The sequence below is a fragment of the Bos grunniens genome, chromosome 21 (assembly GCF_055505025.1).
Source record: "Bos grunniens cultivar Pamir isolate PY7600 chromosome 21, Bosgru_T2T1.0, whole genome shotgun sequence".
Taxonomy (NCBI): domain Eukaryota; kingdom Metazoa; phylum Chordata; class Mammalia; order Artiodactyla; family Bovidae; genus Bos; species Bos grunniens.
This window is the reverse complement of record NC_141185.1, coordinates 42319135-42338455: the sequence shown is the minus strand read 5'-3', so window position 1 is coordinate 42338455 and position 19321 is coordinate 42319135. Positions and strand designations below refer to the sequence as shown.

The following is a 19321-nucleotide window of genomic DNA, read 5'->3' as shown; positions in this document are numbered from 1 at the left end:
TCTTACCTTGGGCGTGGGGTATCTCTTCACGGCTGCTCCAGCAAAGCGCTGCCATTGCTCTTTACCTTGGACGAGGGGTATCTCCTCACCACCGCCCTTCCTGACCTTCCAAGTGGGATAGCTCCTCTAGGCCCTCCTGCGCCTGCGCAGCCACGGCTGCTTGGACGTGGGGTTGTCCTCCCGGCCACCGCCCCTGGCCTTGATTGTGCGGTTGCTCCTCCCCGCCGCCGCCCTTGGCCTTGGGCTTAGGGGCGTGGGGTAGCTCCCCCAAGAAGAGATAAGAAAGCCTTCCTAGGTGATCAATGCAAAGAAATAGAGGAAAACAACAGAATGGGAAAGACTAGAGATCTCCTCAAGAAAATTAGAGATACCAAAGGAACATTTCATGCAAAGATGAGCTCAATAAAGGACAGAAATGGTATGGACCTAACAGAAGCAGAAGATATTAAGAAGAATTGGCAAGAATACACAGAAGAACTGTACAAAAAAGATCTTCACAACCCAGATAATCATGATGGTGTGATCACTGACCTAGAGCCAGACATCCTGGAATGTGAAGTCAAGTGGGCCTTAGAAAGCATCACTACAAACAAAGCTAGTGGAGGCGATGGAATTCCAGTTGAGCTATTCCAAATCCTGAAAGATGATACTGTGAAAGTGCTGCACTCAATATGCCAGCAAATTTGGAAAACTCAGCAGTGGCCACAGGACTGGAAAAGGTCAGTTTTCATTCCAATCCCAAAGAAAGGCAATGCCAAAGAATGCTCAAACTACCACACAATTGCACTCATCTCACACGCTAGTAAAGTAATGCTCAAAATTCTCCAAGCCAGGCTTCAGCAATACGTGAACCATGAACTTCCTGATGTTCAAGCTGGTTTTAGAAAGGGCAGAGGAACCAGAGATCAAATTGCCAACATCCACTGGATCATGGAAAAAGCAAGAGAGTTCCAGAAAAACATCTATTTCTGCTTCATTGACTATGCCAAAGCCTTTGACTGTGTGGATCACAATAAACTGTGGAAAATTCTGAAAGAGATGGGAATCCCAGACCACCTGACCTCCCTCTTGAGAAATCTGTATGCAGATCAGGAAGCATCAGTTAGAACTGGACATGGAACAACAGACTGGTTCCAAATAGGAAAAGGAGTACGTCAAGGCTGTATATTGTCACCCTGTTTATGCACTTTGCCACAATTGAAAAGAATAATAAACAATAAAATTAGAAACCATGATTCACATAACTTTTGAGATGTATGAAAGTCTACATGTTATTGACAGAGAAGTTAAATTATATCTGTGTGCACCCACACATACCTATGTACACATATATTTTACAAAATTGTATCATGTCTCCAGTTTTGTATCTCGGTCTCTTTTAAAAATTTTTTATTTTATTTTAAACTATTTTTAAAGTCATTTTTAAACTTTTTCTAACATGTGAAGACCTCATCTGTATCTTTAACTTCCTGGTTTCCAGGTTTGCAATGGTTTGGAGCAGCCAAGAAAGCAACAGCGCTCTGATCTCAATGGACCAGTTGACAATAACAACATCCCAGAGGTGAGAGTTCTGACCGGGGGCCTTGACATGGGAGCTGCCTGCCCTGTCCCCATGGGCTCACCATCCCATGTGGGTGGGACAGGGCTCTGGTCCCACCCATTGCCTAGGAGAAGGGGGTCCTGACAAGCAAAGCCAGGTGGCCGTGCAGGAGGAGGAGGCCCTGGGGGAGGAAGGGAAGTCCCTTTTCTATTGACTCAGCCCCCCACCGCCGTGCGCTCCTGTGTTGCTTCTGGTCCACGGGGCTCATTGGTGCTCCCCACTTTGATGGAGGCTCAGTCCGCCCCACTGACCATCACGTTCTAAAGCAGGATTACTCCAGGGTAGTAGCACCATGGATATCTGGGCCAGATCCTTCTTTGTTGTGGGGGGACGTCCCTGGCACCTCAGGATATTTAGATGCATCCCTGGCCTCTCCCAACTCGGTGCTGGTAGTAACCCTCCTCCTCAGGTTGTGAGAACCAGAAATGTCTACAGAAATTGCCATAAGCGCCGTTCTAAACCAACTGTGTGGATTTTAAAAACAATCCTGTGTAAACTCCCACTGCCCTGATGGGGAGGTTGTTAGAACGAGGCCTCAAGCAAGTCATTTCCCTTGTCTGGAAAGCATGGTTTGGATGAGGTTTTGTAACTTGGATGAAATAACTGTGGTCACTCATGCAGTGGTGTCTGATCTCCTTCATCTTGCTTTTATTTCAAAAAAATTTTATGTATGTATTTATTTATGGCTGCTCTGCCTGGCATGTGGGATCTTAATTCCCTGACCAAAAATCAACGTGCGCCCCCTGCAATGGAAATTGTTATTGTTCAGTCACTAAGTCACGTCCAACTCTTTGTGACCCTATGGACTGCAGCACTCCAGGCTTCCCTGTCCTTTACTATCCCAGAGTTTGCTTAAACTCATGTCCTCTGAGTCATTGATGCCAATGGGGAGTCCTAACCCGGATCTCCAGGGAAGTCCCTCTTTCATCTTGCTTTTAAAGATGTCCCTGTGGGGACTTCCCTTCAGTGGTAAAGACCCTGACCTTCCACTGCAGAGGGCACAAGTTTGATCCCTAATCAGGGAACTAAGATCCCACATGCTGTGTGATGTGGCCAAGAGATAAACAAGTGTCTGGGAATTCTCATGCCACCAGTTGGAGAACCACTAGTGTTTTCCTTCTAGCAGTGATGTGCTAGCCTGGGGGTCCCTAGGTCTCAGCTGATGGCCTTTTGTACCCCAGGGTTTCCCATGAGAATTGTTAACAGGCACCCCACTCAAACATCATAGAGCCCGAAAGACACTGCTTTGCTATAAGGAGCTGATTTCTTGGAGAGACTGGTCACTCATGGGCTCAAACTTGTCACATTATGGTGTCAGCTTAGATTTTATGGGCCAACTGCGTACAACTCTTGTGTGTGTTTTCATATTTCCTAACAGACAAAGAAGGTGGCATCTTTTCCCAGTTTTGTGGCTGGTAAGTGACTGAATTTTCTTTCTGAGGGGGCGGTTGCATTTTTATGTCAATACAAATGGGACTTTGACTTCTGGTTTTCTCCTACAAAAATTGTGCATAAAGCACCCCTTCCAGGGGAGCAGTTCTGTAATAAGGCAAGGTGCGAGGGCCCACGTCATCTGTGGGCGATCCAGTTGATTAGGAAATAGTAGAACATCTCAGGCTTCCCAGGTGGCGCTAGTGGTAGAGAACCCACCTGTCAATGCAGGAGATGTAAGAGACATGGGTTCAATCCCTGGGTTGGGAAGATCCTCTGATGGAGGGCATGGCAACCTGCTCCAGTGTTCTTCCCTAGAACATCTAGCGGACAGAAGAGCCTGGTGGGCTAGGGTCCATGGGATCGCAAAGAATCAGACATGACTGAGCAACTTAGCACTCACACACATAGAACATCCCACTTAATTACACCTTCAGTAATGGCCTCACACATGACACTGATGATTAAATTAATAGATTGAAATGTGTCTTTAAAAGCAGCTAATTGTGATCTAACACTTCTGATTAGGGTGGATATAATTGCATCCAAATTCAGGCTGGTGTTTTTTTTTTTTTCTTAAAGACTCTTCATTTCCTTCTCCTCTCCTGTCTCTTTTGAGGAGGTTACGATTGCATTTTAATATTCAATGAAAACCCCTAGCTGATCTGTTCTGTGTCAGTTTTGATGTGGGGAACATACCTGCTTGGCTCTTGTCTGAGGGCATCAGGGAACCCCTGGCAACACCTTTAGAATACCCTCTGACCATCCACATGAAGAACCTCTTAAAAATAGGATCTTTCTCTTTGCCTGGAGGCCTATTGCTCTTGCTAGAGGGTTACAATCAATGGTGTCAATTTTATTAATTCTTTCAATAAGCTGGTAATTGATTTTTATGAATGTTTATAGGAGCAAGGTTAATTGATCATCAGAAATAAATAACTTAAACCTTTGGTATCCTGGTTTTATTTTTAAGTAAAGAATTAAAAAACCTGGGAAACTGAAGTCCTCAAATTCCTTACCTGAGGGGTCCTCATGGTGGTGATGAAGCCATTTGGGTGTTTTCATACAGTACTCTTGCCTGGAAAATCCCATGGATGGAGGAGCCTGATGGGCTACAGTCCATGGGGTCACTAAGAGTCGGACATGACTGAGCAACTTCACTTTCACTTTTCACTTTCATGCATTGGAGAAGGAAATGGCAACCCACTCCAGTGTTCTTGCCTTGAGAATCCCAGGGATGGGGGAGCCTAGTGGGCTGCCGTTTATGGGGTCACACAGAGTCGGACATGACTGAAGCGACTTAGCAGCAGCAGCAGCAGCATACAGTGGGCACTTCAGATCTGAGCCTTGATTTGCTCTTAAAATAAGTAATGGGGGTGAACCTTTCCAGGTAAGACTCCTAAGCCGAAGGCAGCACTCACCTCCTCCCCATTAGCCTATGACAGGGCAGTGCTCCCGAGCCCAGAGCAGGCCTGGGTGGACACGGGGGCCCCGTTGGTCCAGGGTGCTGTTGGCCGAAGGATGGGAGTCAGGAGGGAGCAGAGCATCCTAGACAGGGCTTAGGAAGACCCAAAAGACTTGTCCTTGTTCAGTTCAGTTCAGTTCAGTCGCTCAGTCGTGTCTGACTCTTCGAGACCCATGAATCGCAGCATGCTAGGCCTCCCTGTCCATCACCAACTCCCGGAGTTCACTCAAACTCATGTCCATTGAGTCAGTGATGCCATCCAGCCATCTCATCCTCTGTCATCCCCTTCTCCTCCTGCCCCCAATCCCTCCCAGCATCAGAGGGTTTTCCAATGAGTCAACTCTTCACATGAGGTGGCCAAAGTACTGGAGTTTCAGCTTCAGCATCATTCCCTCCAAAGAAATCTCAGGGCTGATCTCCTTCAGAATGGACTGATTGGATCTCCTTGCAGTCCAAGGGACTCTCAAGAGTCTTCTCCAACACCACAGTTCAAAAGCATCAATTCTTCGGCGCTCAGCCTTCTTCACAGTCCAACTCTCACATCCATGCATGACCACAGGAAAAACCACAGCCTTGACTAGCCGGACCTTTGTTGGCAAAGTAATGTCTCTGCTTTTGAATATGCTATCTAGGTTGGTCATAACTTTCCTTCCAAGGAGTAAGCGTCTTTTAATTTCATGGCTGCAGTCACCCTCTGCAGTGATTTTGGAGCCCCCAAAAAATAAGGTCTGACACTGTTTCCACTGTTTCCCATTTTTTTCCCATGAAGTGATGGGACCAGATGCCATAATCTTCATTTTCTGAATGTTGAGCTTTAAGCCAACTTTTTCACTTGCCTCTTTCACTTTCATCAAGAGGCTTTTGAGTTCCTCTTCACTTTCTGCCATAAGGTGTCATCTGCATATCTGAAGTTATTCATATTTCTCCCGGCAATCTTGATTCCAGCTTGTGTTTCTTCCAGTCCAATGTTTCTCATGATATACTTTGCATATAAGTTAAATAAGCAGGGTGATAATATACTGCCTTGACGTACTCCTTTTCCTATTTGGAGCCAGTCTGTTGTTCCATGTCCAGTTCTAACTGTTGCTTCCTGATCTGCATACAGATTTCTCAAGAGGGAGGTCAGGTGGTCTGGGATTCCCATCTCTTTCAGAATTTTCCACAGTTTATTGTGATCCACACAGTCAAAGGCTTTGGCATAGTCAATGAAGCAGAAATAGATGTTTTTCTGGAACTCTCTTGCTTTTTCCATGATCCAGTGGATGTTGGCAATTTGATCTCTGGTTCCTCTGCCTTTTCTAAAACCAGCTTGAACATCAGGAAGTTCATGGTTCACGTATTGCTGAAGCCTGGCTTGGAGAATTTTGAGCATTACTTTACTAGCATGTGAGATGAGTGCAATTGTGTGGTAGTTTGAGCATTCTTTGGCATTGCCTTTCTTTGGGATTGGAATGAAAACTGACCTTTTCCAGTCCTGTGGCCACTGCTGAGTTTTCCAAATTTGCTGGCATATTGAGTGCAGCACTTTCACAGTATCATCTTTCAGGATTTGGAATAGCTCAACTGGAATTCCATCGCCTCCACTAGCTTTGTTTGTAGTGATGCTTTCTAAGGCCCACTTGACTTCACATTCCAGGATGTCTGGCTCTAGGTCAGTGATCACACTATCGTGATTATCTGGGTTGTGAAGATCTTTTTTGTACAGTTCTTCTGTGTATTCTTGCCACCTCTTCTTAATATCTTCTGCTTCTGTTAGGTCCATACCATTTCTTTCTTTATTGAGCCCATCTTTGCATGAAATGTCCCCTTGGTATCTCTAATTTTCTTGAGGAGATCTCTAGTCTTTCCCATTCTGTTGTTTTCCTCTATTTCTTTGCATTGATCACCTAGGAAGGCTTTATATCTCTTCTTGCTATTCTTTGGAACTCTGCATTCAGATGCTTATGTTTCCTTTTTTTCTTTGCTTTTTGCTTCTCTTCTTTTCACAGCTATTTGTAAGGCCTCCCCAGACAGCCATTTCGCTTTTTTGCATTTCTTTTCTATGGGAATGGTCTTGATCCCTGTCTCCTGTACAATGTCACGAACCTCATTCCATAGTTCATCAGGCACTCTATCTATCAGATCTAGGCCCTTAAATCTATTTCTCACTTCCAGTGTATAATCATAAGGGATTTGATTTAGGTCATACCTGAATGGTCTAGTGGTTTTCCCTACTTTCTTCAATTTAAGTCTGAATTTGGCAATAAGGAGTTCATGATCTGAGCCACAGTCAACTCCTGGTCTTGTTTTTGTTGACTGTATAGAGCTTCTCCATCTTTGGCTGAAAAGAATATAATCAATCTGATTTCGGTGTTGACCATCTGGTGATGTCCACATGTAGAGTCTTCTCTTGTGTTGTTGGAAGAGGGTGTTTGCTATGACCAGTGTATTTTCTTGGCAAAACTCTATTAGTCTTTGCCCTGCTTCATTCTGTATTCCAAGGCCAAATTTGCCTGTTACTCCAGGTGTTTCTGGACTTCCTACTTTTGCATTCCAGTCCCCTATGATGAAAATGACACCTTTTTTGGGTGTTAGTTCTAAAAGGTCTTGTAGGTCTTCATAGCACCGTTCAACTTCAGCTTCTTCAGTGTTACTGGTTGGGGCATAGACTTGGATTACTTGAACAGAGATCATTCTGTCATTTTTGAGATTGCATCCAAGTACTGCATTACGAACTCTTTTATTGACCATGATGGCTACTCCATTTCTTCTGAGGGATTCCTGCCCACAGTAGTAGATATAATGGTCATCTGAGTTAAATTCACCCATTCCAGTCCATTTTAGTTCGCTGATTCCTAGAATGTCGACATTCACTCTTGCCATCTTTTGTTTGACCACTTCCAGTTTGCCTTGATTCATGGACCTGACATTCCAGGTTCCTATGCAATATTGCTCTTTACAGCATCAGACCTTGCTTCTATCACCAGTCACATCCACAGCTGGGTATTGTTTTTGCTTTGGCTCCATCCCTTCATTCTTTCTGGAGTTATTTCTCCACTGATCTCCAGTAGCATATTGGGCCCCTACTGACCTGGGGAGTTCCTCTTTCAGTATCCTATCATTTTGCCTTTTCATACTGTTCATGGGGTTCTCAAGGCAAGAATACTGAAGTGATTTGCCATTCCCTTCTCCAGTGGACCACATTCTGTCAGATCTCTCCACCGTGACCTGCCCATCTTGGGTTGCCCCACGGGCATGGCTTAGTTTCATTGAGTTAGACAAGGCTGTGGTCCTAGTGTGATTAGATTGACTAGTTTTCTGTGAGTATGGTTTCAGTGTCTGCCCTCTGATGCCCTCTTGCAACACCTACCGTCTTACTTGGGTTTCTCTTACCTTGGGCATGGGGTATCTCTTCACGGCTGCTCCAGCAAAGTGCAGCCATTGCTCCTTACCTTGGACGAGGGGTATCTCCTCACCACCACCCTTCCCGACCTTCCACGTGGGATAGCTCCTCTAGGCCCTCCTGCACCTGCGTAGCCACCACTCCTTGGACGTGGGGTTGGTCCTCCCGGCTGCCGCCCCTGGTCTTGTCCTTGTTAGAAACAGACAAAACCATGTTAAATCTTGTCTCCAGGACTCCATTTGGTCAGTGTGAATGGGGCTTGGACATGTTTTAAAACTGGGGCATTTATTTACTAGTAGAGGTTTGTCAAGCTTTTTCTGAATAGTGCTTGGACCATGCCAAGTGTCATAAGAATGCAAAATTATTTCTACCCTGGAAATCCCTGTGTGCATTCCCCATTTCTATCTGTATGGCCCAGACCCCTCATCCCTCTCTGTGTTGGAGGCCACTGTCAAATTTTTTATGAATCCTGCCAGAAATTTTCTGGGTGTATGTATGTGCTAAGTCAGTTCAAATATGACTCTTTGCGACCCCATGAACTATAGCCTGCCAGATGCTTCTATCCATGGGATTCTCCAGGCAAGAATACTGGAGTGGGTTGCCATGCCCTCCTCCAGAGGATCTTCTCGACCCAGGGATTGAACCCACATCTCTTATGTCTCCTGCGTCGGCAGGCGGGTTCTTTACTACTAGCATCACCGGGGAAGCCCATGTAAGTCTATATATAGAACTTTAAAAAATATTTTTTTGAAGTGTAGCTGATTTTAGACCTTTTCCTTAAATTAGATGTTGCACTGGCCACCTGGATCTGCACTTCCTCCCTCACTTCTTGGTAGATTTCATTTCTTGGCAGAGACAGCAATTGTAGCTCCACCTGCTTATTCAGGTGACAACACAGGATGTCAGTGATGTGGCTGTATGATGGGTTATTAATCAGCACCCCTGGATTGATGGATTGATGGTTATTCAATTTGGAATTTATGGTTGGCACAGCAATGAGCAGCCTTATGGGTGTGTCCTGGTGATCAAGTGTGTGTTACTTTAGATAGAGAAGGGCTTCTGGACAGAGAATGCCTGCAGCTTTACTTGGCACTTCCCCAGCACTTTACATGTACTTCTCCAGGACTCCTGAGTTTCTTTTGGGGGCCTCTGGGCTCCTGCCACTAAATTTCCTCAGAAGCCCCGCTACCCTCTCCCAGAGCTCTCTCCTCAGTGGAGTAATAGCAGCTCCATCCATCCAGCCTTGTCTATAGCCGGCTTGCCAGCCTTCCTCCTCCAGGCCCCTTCCAGGTCTTGCTGATTGAACCTCCTGGGTGAATCAGTCTGTTGCTGTCCATTTGTCCTATCCCACACCACCATCATCACCACTCCCACCACCACCATCATCATCTTCATTCTACCAGCACCACCATCATCACTATAATCATCACCATCATTATCATCACTTACTTGCTAGGACTCCTGCAGTAACCTCCCAGCTCTTTTCCCTCCTTCCCCTCTGCTGTTTGCCTGTCTGCTGCCTTAGTTACTCTGCAAAGGTTTCCTGACGGATACCCTGTAGTGACAGTCCTGAGTGTGGCCCCAGAGTTCTCATATCTGGCTGGTACTTGCTCTACAACCTCACTTGTCCTAACCATTGGCCCACCCCTTGCTCCAGCAATCTGCACATCTCTGTGCCACCTCAGGGCCTTTGCACCTGCTCTTGCCTCAACCTGAGGAGCTCTCTCCTCTCCCTCTGTGGCTTGTTGAGGAGAGGGGCTTAGAAATGCTTTGTGCCTGGATCAGTGACAGTGATCTTGGGCAAAATATTTGACTCCATGTAGACTGTCCTTCTTTGTAAAACTAGAACACTGAAGTCTGCTTCACAGGTTTGATGGGGGCTTGATGGAGCAGGGGATCTAGTGTGTTGGGCTGGGGGCTGCACTTGGCAGCTTTTTGTACTTACACCCTCTTTCCCATCTGAGGCTGTGCTCTGGCCTCCCCAGCCACCCCCTCTACGACCTCCGGGGGCAGCAGGCAGAGCTGAATGAGATGACTTGGGGCCATGCCCCTGGAAGCCTTGTCCACCCCCTCCCTTTAGGATAATCCCTCCAAGGTAGCATGGCCGGGGGCTCCAAGACATGGCTCTGGGCACCTCCCACCCCTTCCCTGTTCAGAGAAGCCACTGGGGCCTCTGATTCCCCAGCGGGTGTTTCACACGAAGGCTCCCTCCAGCAGGGAGCACACAGGCACCTGTTCTCATATCCAGGCTGAGCAGCAGCATTCTGATACATGCGTGTACGTGTGCATCATGCAAAGGGAGTTAGTAGGAGAAATTCCTTCTGGGGACACAGATTCTGTCTGATCCTGTGTTGTTCTGTCTCCCTCTAGTGGGCTCAGCTGTGTGTTTGTTCAGGAGTTGAACAAAATAAGGACAGTTTATACTCAAACACGCAGGGCCAGCTGCTTCAGCCTTAGAATGAAGCTGGTTAATCCTTGCTCCTGCGTTTGGTGATTGGAGTTGAGAGCTGTGTCTGTGAAGCTGAAATACCCGCCCTCTCCCTACTGGCCACTCCTTGGTGCTTCCTAATGCGTGTGGGGCTCGGTGGGTGTTTGAATGGCGGGCTGATGTGGGAGGTATGTGTGTGTACTGTTTCCTATTTGAAGAAAGAGCAAGGCAGGAGTGACATGACACCCCCCACCCCTCATGGAGAGGGACTGTCTGCTGGCCTTGTAACAAAGCCCCCAGTCCTTCACTGGCCTTTTCCCGGGGAGCAGGTGGTCCATGGGTGGGGGTGGTGGGCCCCGCAGCCTAGAATCGGGTGACTTCACATCAGAAGTCTGTGCCCCCTGATGGGCCCCAGATCTGGTGGGCACTCAGATGGGGCCAGCCTTTAGTAAGGCTACTCTGGGGTGTGGAGTGAGACAGAAAAGGTCCGGGAGCTGACCACCCTGGGGAACTGGCAAGTGGAGCATTAAAGACAGAGACTTCAGCTTTATCTCCATCCCCAGGGATGGGGGGCACGGAGTATCACATGATCCCCCCACCTACCCCATACTTGCTGAGGACCAGACCCTGAGCACTGTCTGGGGGTGTTGGGCAAGCATGACCCCAGGGCTCCTGGGACCACCTGGACTTTTCCCTGAGAACAGAGTGACGCCATCTACTGCTCAGCAAGGGTTTCCCTGATAGCTCAGTTGGTAAAGAATCCGCTTGCAATGTAAGAGACCTGGGTTCGATCTCTGGGTTGGGAAGATCCCCCAGAGAAGGGAAAGGCTACACACTCCAGTATTCTTGCCTAGAGAATTCCATGGACTGTATAGTCCATGGGGTCACAAAGAGTCAGATACAACTGAGTGACTTTCACTTCACTCACCGATAAGATGGACCCTGGGGACATGCTCACTGGGGCACAGGAGGCATGAGGTGGTAAAAACGGAAGTGCCCCAGTCAGGAGCACTGAGGGTCGGGGTGGAGGCTACTATTAATGCCTGAGCTGGATGCCCTGTTCCCTCCGTTGGAAATGACTTCTGCCTCTGCCTGGGTCATGACAGGCCTGATGTGCCTGTGTGTGGACCAGGTGGCTGATAGATGGACAGGGAAGAGTCCTCCCCACCCCCCAGTGCCTTCCCCCTCCCATTACCCCTCCCCTGGAGCCCCCAGCCCTGCCTAGCTGGAAGAAGATTGTTCATCTGCAGAGCAAGGACCATGGTGCCTGATGGATGGACAAGGAGGGGTCCTCTCCCAGTGCCTTCCCCTCCCATCACCCCTCCCTCTCCCATCACCCCTCCCCCATCTCCCCATCCCTCTGCCATCACACCCCTCCACCACCCCTCCCCCTCCCATCACCCCTCCCCTGGAACCCCCAGCCCTGCCCAGCTGGGACAAGGTTGTTCAACTTCAGAGCAGAGCCCAGGGCACCTGAGATGGAATAAGCAGCCTGATTTGAACCCTGGTTGTGGAGCCGCTCTCAGAGGATCTGGTTGAGGCTTCCACACAGGCAATCAGAGCTTCCTGGAGGAAGCCATGGGGGCCCCACGCGCATCCTCTGAGGGCTGTTGAGGGGAGGATGTCAGGGTCAGTGGGAGAAAGGGGGTCCCTGGTGTGATGATGCCAGGGCCCCCAGTTCTATGCCATCAGGACGGAAACTGACCTGGGGCATTCCTGAGTCAGGACCTAATAACATTGCATGTGTGCATACTAAGTTGCTTCAGTCATGTCCAACTCTTTGTGACCCATGGACTGTAGCCCACCAGGCTCTTCTGTCCATGGGATGCTCCGGGCAAGAATATTGGAATGGGTTGCCATGCCCTCCTCTAGGGGATCTTCCCGACCCAGGGATCGAACCCACATCTCTGGCACCTCCTGCATTGGCAGGGAGGTTCTTTACCTCTAGCGCCACCCAGAAAACCCCCTATTAACATTAGGTTCCTCTTAGACTTCAGAACCCTCACCTTGTTCTGAAGTGCATCGTAGAATCAGCCTTATTGCAGGAGCTGCTGCTCTGGTGTGAAGAGACAGTCGTCTCTTTGTCATCCGTGGTTTCCCAGTGTGTGTGTCTGCTGGGTGAGCCTAGATATGGGTCCTCAGGCCAGTGGGCACTCACTGTGACCAGTTTTGGAGCTTTGATCTCAAGCCCATGGAGCTGGTTTGTTGGAGTGAGAGTGAAGCTTACAGCTTTCCTCCAGGCATCCCAGACACACATGCAGGCTCTTCTCCTGAGGTTTAAAGAGAGCAAACGTTGCAGAGTAAGTGTGGAGACCTGCCCTGAGTCCAATGTCGGCCTGAGGTTGGGTCAGTGAAGTGGCGCCTTTGTCTCGGGTGTCAACCTGCTCAGTGACCCCCCCCACTCAGTCCACAGACCCCGGGTATCTGGGGTGGAGACACCAGCAGAAGCTGGAACCCCTCTAGGAGTGGTCTGTCCAGGATGCAGGCCACATCTTCCTGTGGCTGTTGACATGTCAGTTAATTAGGATTGCATATAGATTTTAAAATTCAGTTCTTCTGTCACACTAGCCAACATGTTCAAGTTCTCAAAAGCCAAGTGAGGCCACCGGTTCCCACATTAAACAGCTCAGAGATGGCATATTCAAGATCTTGCTATTGATAGCTTTGGTCTTGAGGCAGCCGGTGGAACAGAGACTACGTCACCCAGCCTGGACTGGGGCGTGTGGAGCAGGAGGAGCCAGACCAGCTTGTGAGGGGCTGCAGGCCTGCAGGAGCCCCAGGGCACACAACTGGAGCCTGGTGGGCATTCCCATCACTGAAACCTCGTGGGCTGTCTGGAGTCCCAGGGCTCAGGGCTGATCAGGAGATGTTTGGGAAAGGGCGCCCTGGGATTGTAGCACACCACTATCCCCTTGGAGACCTGAGTATCTGAGGTACAGCTGCCTGGCCCAGCGTTGTCCTCCTGGGGCGTGCAGGGTTTCCTGACTGGGGTGCAGTTACTTGCTCTGTGTGCTGTGGGGTGATGGGGGCAGGACTCCCGTGCCCTCCCCCCAAAGGCCTCTGGCCCTGCTGCCTTGCCCCTGCGTGCTCTCAGAAGTTGACAGCTGTCCCCACTCAGTTCCAGGGCCCTGTGAGCCAGAAGACCTCATCGACGGGATCATCTTTGCAGCCAACTACCTGGGTTCCACGCAGCTGCTTTCGGAGCGGAACCCATCCAAAAACATCAGAATGATGCAGGCACAGGAGGCTGTCAGCCGGGTCAAGGTATGGGAGGCCCAGAACAGCTGGGTTCCCTACAGGGAGCACTGGAGGGGGTGGGAGACATGGCTTTCTATCCAGCTGTGACCCGCCCGCCAGCCCTGGATGCAAGAGCGGGAGCATCTGAGGTGCCTGGCAGGGTCGAGGGAGATGGGGGCTGGGGGCGCAGAGGCTCCTTAACGAGGACCTGCCACTGGGCCCCCTGGACATGCAATTTGTAAAATGTGATTGTGCCAAAGTGTTCAAGTCACGTGTGTGTGGAGCCTCTAGTTCCTTTTTGACAGTCTGTATCTATAGTGCCAGAGTCCTTGCAGAAAGGTGAACAAACAAACAAAATCATATGTTTTATTTAAATTTATGACCTCAAGAAAAGCTCTGATGTACCTGCAGCTCCGGGTGGCTGTTTGAAGTGTGAAGTGTGGGTGTGGGTTTGAAGTGTGGGTGTGGCCAGGCTCTGAGGCAGGAGGGCAGGACCTCGTCAACAAAGATAACAGGGTCAGGAGAGAGGAGGGGTGCTCTGAGGACGTGCCGCTCTGAGCAGTCGGGGGGTCTGTGGACGTCTGTACCCCTGCAGCCCAACCCCCTATCCTGGTCATGCTCTTCAGCTGAGGGAAAGGGGCTCCAGACATGAGCCCCCTGTGCTGGTCAGGAGGGGACAGAGCAACCCAGCTCACTTTGTGCCCACCTGTTTTTCTTTCTCTTTCATGCTGCTCAGAGGATGCAAAAGGCTGCCAAAATCAAGAAGAAAGCGGTGTGTAGGATGTGGGGTTTGCGGGTGTGTCTATGGCTTGTCCTGTGCGCTGGGAGGGGGCAGGGAGGGCCCTAGGAGCAGAAATGATGTGTCAAACCCATTTTCTCTTCTCTTGGTAGGTCAGTGCTAGACTTTTGAGTGAAAAACCACCCACTCACAGAAGCGTTTAATTGTTGTCCTTTTTCATTTCCTTTTTTGAGTCTCCATGAGCTAGAGCATGGTCACTGCCATGTGTGATGTGGCTGGTTTGTGTAGACATTGTAAAATGTGGCTCTGATATGACCGTGTGATGCGTTCAGTGCCTAGGCCCCCTGTACAGAGTTAATTAAATCGCCCTGATATTTAAAGACTCATTAAGTTTAATTTACTGAATCGGGATGAAGAGAAGTGCTGTCTGCCCAGGGGACCCTTTCTCTATGGAGAAAATTTCTGGAGCGTGGGCAGGCTTTTAAAAATCTCAGGTCGACCTTCAGTTCTTTGTTCAGCAGTCTGGTTGGTTAGTAAATGCTGGGTGTTTTCTAACCATCCTCCCACTTCAGGAAGTGTCCCATGCTCAGTGTCCAAGGGGCTGGCTGGGCACTGGCTCTGCTTGGGCATCAGGAGAGTCAGTCCCCTGTACCTACCTGGACACCACATTCTGGTGACATGGCCAAGGACCCTGCCAGGGGCTCCCTCCTGCTGCAGTGAGACATTGTCCCTCCGGCCCCATGATGCCTGCTGTCTGCCCAATGGCCCCTCTTTGGGTTCCTTCAGTTGCAGGAAAGGCAGGACCTCACACACACCCCTCTGCTCCAGCTGCCTTTGTGCTGGGTGCCCCCCAGGCACAGCAGAGAAGGCCTGGCCTTGAAGACCTGCAGGGGGATGTGCTTTCCCTGAGAAGATGCACGCCCATCCCGGGCAGCTGGAGTAGGATGGTCAGTGTGGACCCCAGCCTTCTCTTTGGGTCCAGAGAACCCAGAGGGGTTGGGCATAGGCACAGCAGATCTCAGCAGCCAGCCAAGGCCAGCGATGACCTCTACGAAGGATTGTTCTTTCTCTTGGCCAGGAAGATGCTCAGTGTCATTGCCAAGGGCCCCTTCACTGGTCTGCCTGCAGCTGGCCAGGCCAACAACAATGGGAAGGTCCCCGTGAGGAAGCAGGGTCCCCAGCAGAGAGTCCCCACCCCAGGGGCTTGCCAGTGTAATCGCCATGCACAGGAGTAATTAAGAATCCCCTGTGACCGGCTGTCTTGGTTCGGGCCAGCCCCTGAGCATGCACTCAGCTTCCAGAACATTCCTTTACACATCACTAGCGGCCATACAGTGGGCATACCCAGGAGAGGACGGGCATTTGTGGGGTGGCTCCTCCAGTGTCCTGTGAGGGCAGCGCCCGTTCTAGTAGAGATCTTGCCCCCTTAGGGTTTTTGGAAGATGGCGGGGGAAAGGCGGGGGAGTTGACACAGTCATTGACACGACTGTGCCTTTAAACCAGAAGAAAATACAGATATGCATTTCCACCAGTGTGAAAAATCCGTCCCCCCGCCTTTCCTGGTGATACTTGTAATCCCGAATCCAAGAAATGTAGCTCTACTACCAGACTTGGTGTTTTTGCTGTGTTCCAGAGGTTGGGCAGGCAGGCTCGCTTCTCCTGGAGTGGGGGGCTGCGCTCTGGATGCTGCGGCACAAGCCCCCCTGGCATCTGGCCCCCTCCTGTTCAGCCTCCTGGAAGCAGTCCCCCTGCCGTCCTGTGCAAACCGCCCCAAGAGCTCACTTAGCAGAGATGGGCTCGGAAGCCCGTGTTTAGACTCCCATGGCTGCTTCTGCCGACGAGCTTCTCCCTCTAGGGGCGCTCGGGGTCCTGCATGAGATTGTCAGGCCTTTGTCTGAGTTAGTTTTTTTTCTAAGGTTTGTAACAGTCTCCACCATCCTTTCTTAGAATTCTGAGGGAGATGCCCAGACGCTGACGGAAGTGGATCTCTTCATCTCCACCCAGAGGATCAAGGTGTTAAATGCGGACACACAGGTGAGCCTGGGGAGATGGGGGGCTTTAAAATCGTGCTCAGGAACTCCCAGGAGAGCCAGGTCGAGCTGCAGACCCCCTCTGCGGGGCTGAGACCATGTCCTTGGGACAATCCCCTGGCCCCTGCCATGGAATATAGAGTGAGCTCTGCGGGGTGGGCAGCAGCCTCGGGCTGGGCGGGTGAGGCTGGTGATCAGGTGTAGCAGCAGCGGGCATGAAATAGAGACATGATGAAGGGGAGCCGGGGGTAGGGGAGCAGGAGTCCCGTGCTCACCCTCGGGGTTCCCAACAGCCCTCTCGAGGCCTCTGTGCACCAGGCTGGGAGATGGAGCTGGAGGGCGGAGACCCGGGCCACCCTTGGTCCCCAGGGTGGCGGTGCTCCAGTGGAGAGGGTCCTGAGATCTCCTGCCTGTGAACCATGTGCCCAGCTTGTGTCTGACTCAATTCTGCTAGTCTTCCTGTGCCTGGGTCTTTGCATGAGCCTGCTATTGTGGGAACAGGAAAGCCAGATGGAGGGGGCTGGGAGCTGGGGGAGCTGGGCCACGGGTGGATGAGCTTTGCAGAGCCTAAGGGAGGAAGGGAGGGAGAGTGGCAGCTGTGGACAGACGTGGAGGGCCCGGCTCACTCTGGGGATGAGCGGGAGAGGCTGGCCAGATGCCGGGGTGACGGCCCCCTGCTTCTTGCCCTTGGCAAGTGGTCTGGGTGGTGACACCAGGTGTGTGAGCAGCCAGTTCCCCAGCTCCCTGTGGCCAGTGGTGTCAGATCCAGGGACGACCTTGTAGGACTTGGTTACAATGTCGGAAACGCAAACTAGTGATTTTCTCACTCTGTTCTGAATTTTGCTATCTAATGTGCTCTGTGTATAAGAGCTTCCTTTCCCCCCACCTTTTCTTTTCTTCCTTCTCACTGTGGACTTCTGAACTTTTCTTAAACTTGTGTTATAACCATCCTCCCCCATGGGCTTCCCTGCTGCCTCTGATGATAAAGAATCTGCCTGCAGTGTGGGAGACCCACCTTCTATCCCTGGGTTGGGAAGATCCCATGGAGAAGGAAATGGCAACTCTCTCCCGTATTCTTGTCTGGATAATCCCATGGACAGAGGAGCCTGGCGGGCTATAGTCCATGGGGTTGGCAAAGTGTTGGACATGACTCAGTGTCTAACACTTTCACCTCACATAACCCTACCGTTGTTGTTCTCTTGGGTGCTTGCCTGCGCCATCCTGGAGCCCTGCCCTCGGTCTCAGATGGCATTCCTGAGACACTGAGATGTTCTTAGGCCTCCTTGCGCTCCCACTTCAGGCCTAGAACCAGCTGCTCTCCAAGGAACCTTGGTTCATGTCCCTGGGGAGTGACATACAGAAATGAGACCTGGGTGCTGGCTGTGCCTGTTGATGCTGAGGGGCTATTGATCCTGGGCCCTGGAAATGAACTGAGCTGGACAGTACTGTTTTTAAAAGCCAGGAGTTTATACATGTGCTTCGTATTGGAGACCAGCTCCATAGAGTCCTGCTCACTGGCTCCCGATTCCGCACACAGCCTCAGTCCACAGTGTGGATCACAGCTCCCGACACCCTCAGTGTGCTGCCTCCCTTGCTGTCTCCTAGTGTGGACCATGTCCTTGCTGGGAAGCTAAGAGGGGCATAGGATGGCTCTTACACAGTGGATGAGCTGGTTTAACTTCTCAAGGCCCAGTGGGTGGGACAACCTGATGGATGTCTGGGGACAGAAATGGCAGCAGCATGTGTGTCTTGGAGCAGGAGCGACACCGTGATGTGGCTCCTACCATGGCCTTCCCTTGCCAATCGATCGTAGAGGCCCTTCCTCCTCATGGGTCTGTCCCCGGGTAGCCAGAACTGGGCCTTGTCCCTCTGACCTTTGAGTCCAAGTTCCCCCATGGGGCCTTCCACCTGGTGGGAACTCAATTTGAAAGCATCAATTCTTTGGCATTCAGTCTTCTTTAGTGTCCAACTCTCACATCTGTACGTGACTACTGGAAAAATCATACCTTTGACTAGATGGACCTCTATCAACAAAGTGATCTCTGGTTTTTAATACACTGTCTAGGTTTGTCATGGGCTTCCCAGGTGGCCCTAGTAGTAAAGAATCTGCCTGCCAATGCAGAAGACATAAGAGACTCGGGTTCGATTTCTGGGTCAGAAAGATCCCTTGAAGGAGGACATGGTAACCCACTCCAGTGTTCTTGCCTGGAGAAACCCATGGACCGAGGGGCCTGGCAGGCTACAGTCCATGGGGTCGCAAAGAGTCAGACAACTGTAGAGACTTAGCAGCAGCTAGATTTGTCATAGCTTTCCTTCCAAGGAGCAAGTGTCTTATCGTGGTGCTGGAGAAGACTCTTGAGAGTCCGTTGGACTGCAAGGAGATCAAACCAGTCAATACTAAAGGTAATCAACCCTGAATATTCATTGGAAGGACTGAAGCTGAAGCTCCAATCCTTTGGTCACCTGGTGTGAAGAGCCGACTCATTGGAAAAGCCCCTGATGCTGAGAAAGATTGAGGGCAGGAGGAGAAGGGGACAACAGAGGATGAGATGTTTAGATAGCATCACTGACTCGATGGACATGAGTTTGAGCAAACTCTGGGAGATGGTGAAGGACAGAGGAGCCTGGCATGCTGCAGTCCATGGGGTTGCAAAGAGTCAGACATGACTTAGCAACTAAACAACAACAGGGAGCTACCTGAGTGGGTCAGGTGTAGGACACTTCACCGCTTTGGACTTTGTTTCCTGATGTTTTGTGGGCAAATGATCTGGGCTAGCTCCTCCTTCTGGCCCCATCCCTCATCCACCCACCTGTCAGGGTCCTCAAGACCACCACAGGGTCCATAAGATGATAAGAGGCCTCCCAGGATTCAGCATATGGTTGCACTCAAGCCTGAGATTCACTGAGCACCAGGGCACACAGCAGAGTCACCAAAGAAGAGGATGCCTGGGGCTGAGCCTGGGGAAATCCTGAGTCCTTCTCAGTGGGGTCACTCAGGATGAGCTGAAC

At 50.4% G+C, this 19321-nt stretch overlaps 1 protein-coding gene across 6 annotated transcripts in view; it reads left to right on the top strand.

The window, feature by feature from the left end:
- The window catches only part of APBA2 (amyloid beta precursor protein binding family A member 2), a 138554-nt gene that overhangs the window by 105354 nt on the left and 13879 nt on the right, over positions 1–19321 (top strand). For 3 of the 6 annotated variants that reach the window (XM_086364120.1, XM_086364122.1, XM_086364121.1), the window contains 5 exons: positions 1481–1561; positions 2979–3015; positions 13425–13570; positions 14280–14315; positions 16230–16316. In XM_086364120.1, the coding sequence (XP_086220246.1) occupies positions 1481–1561; positions 2979–3015; positions 13425–13570; positions 14280–14315; positions 16230–16316 (387 nt within the window). The remainder of the gene's footprint in view (positions 1–1480; positions 1562–2978; positions 3016–13424; positions 13571–14279; positions 14316–16229; positions 16317–19321) is intronic. The other 3 variants (XM_086364123.1, XM_086364124.1, XM_086364125.1) reach the window with 1 other exon arrangement.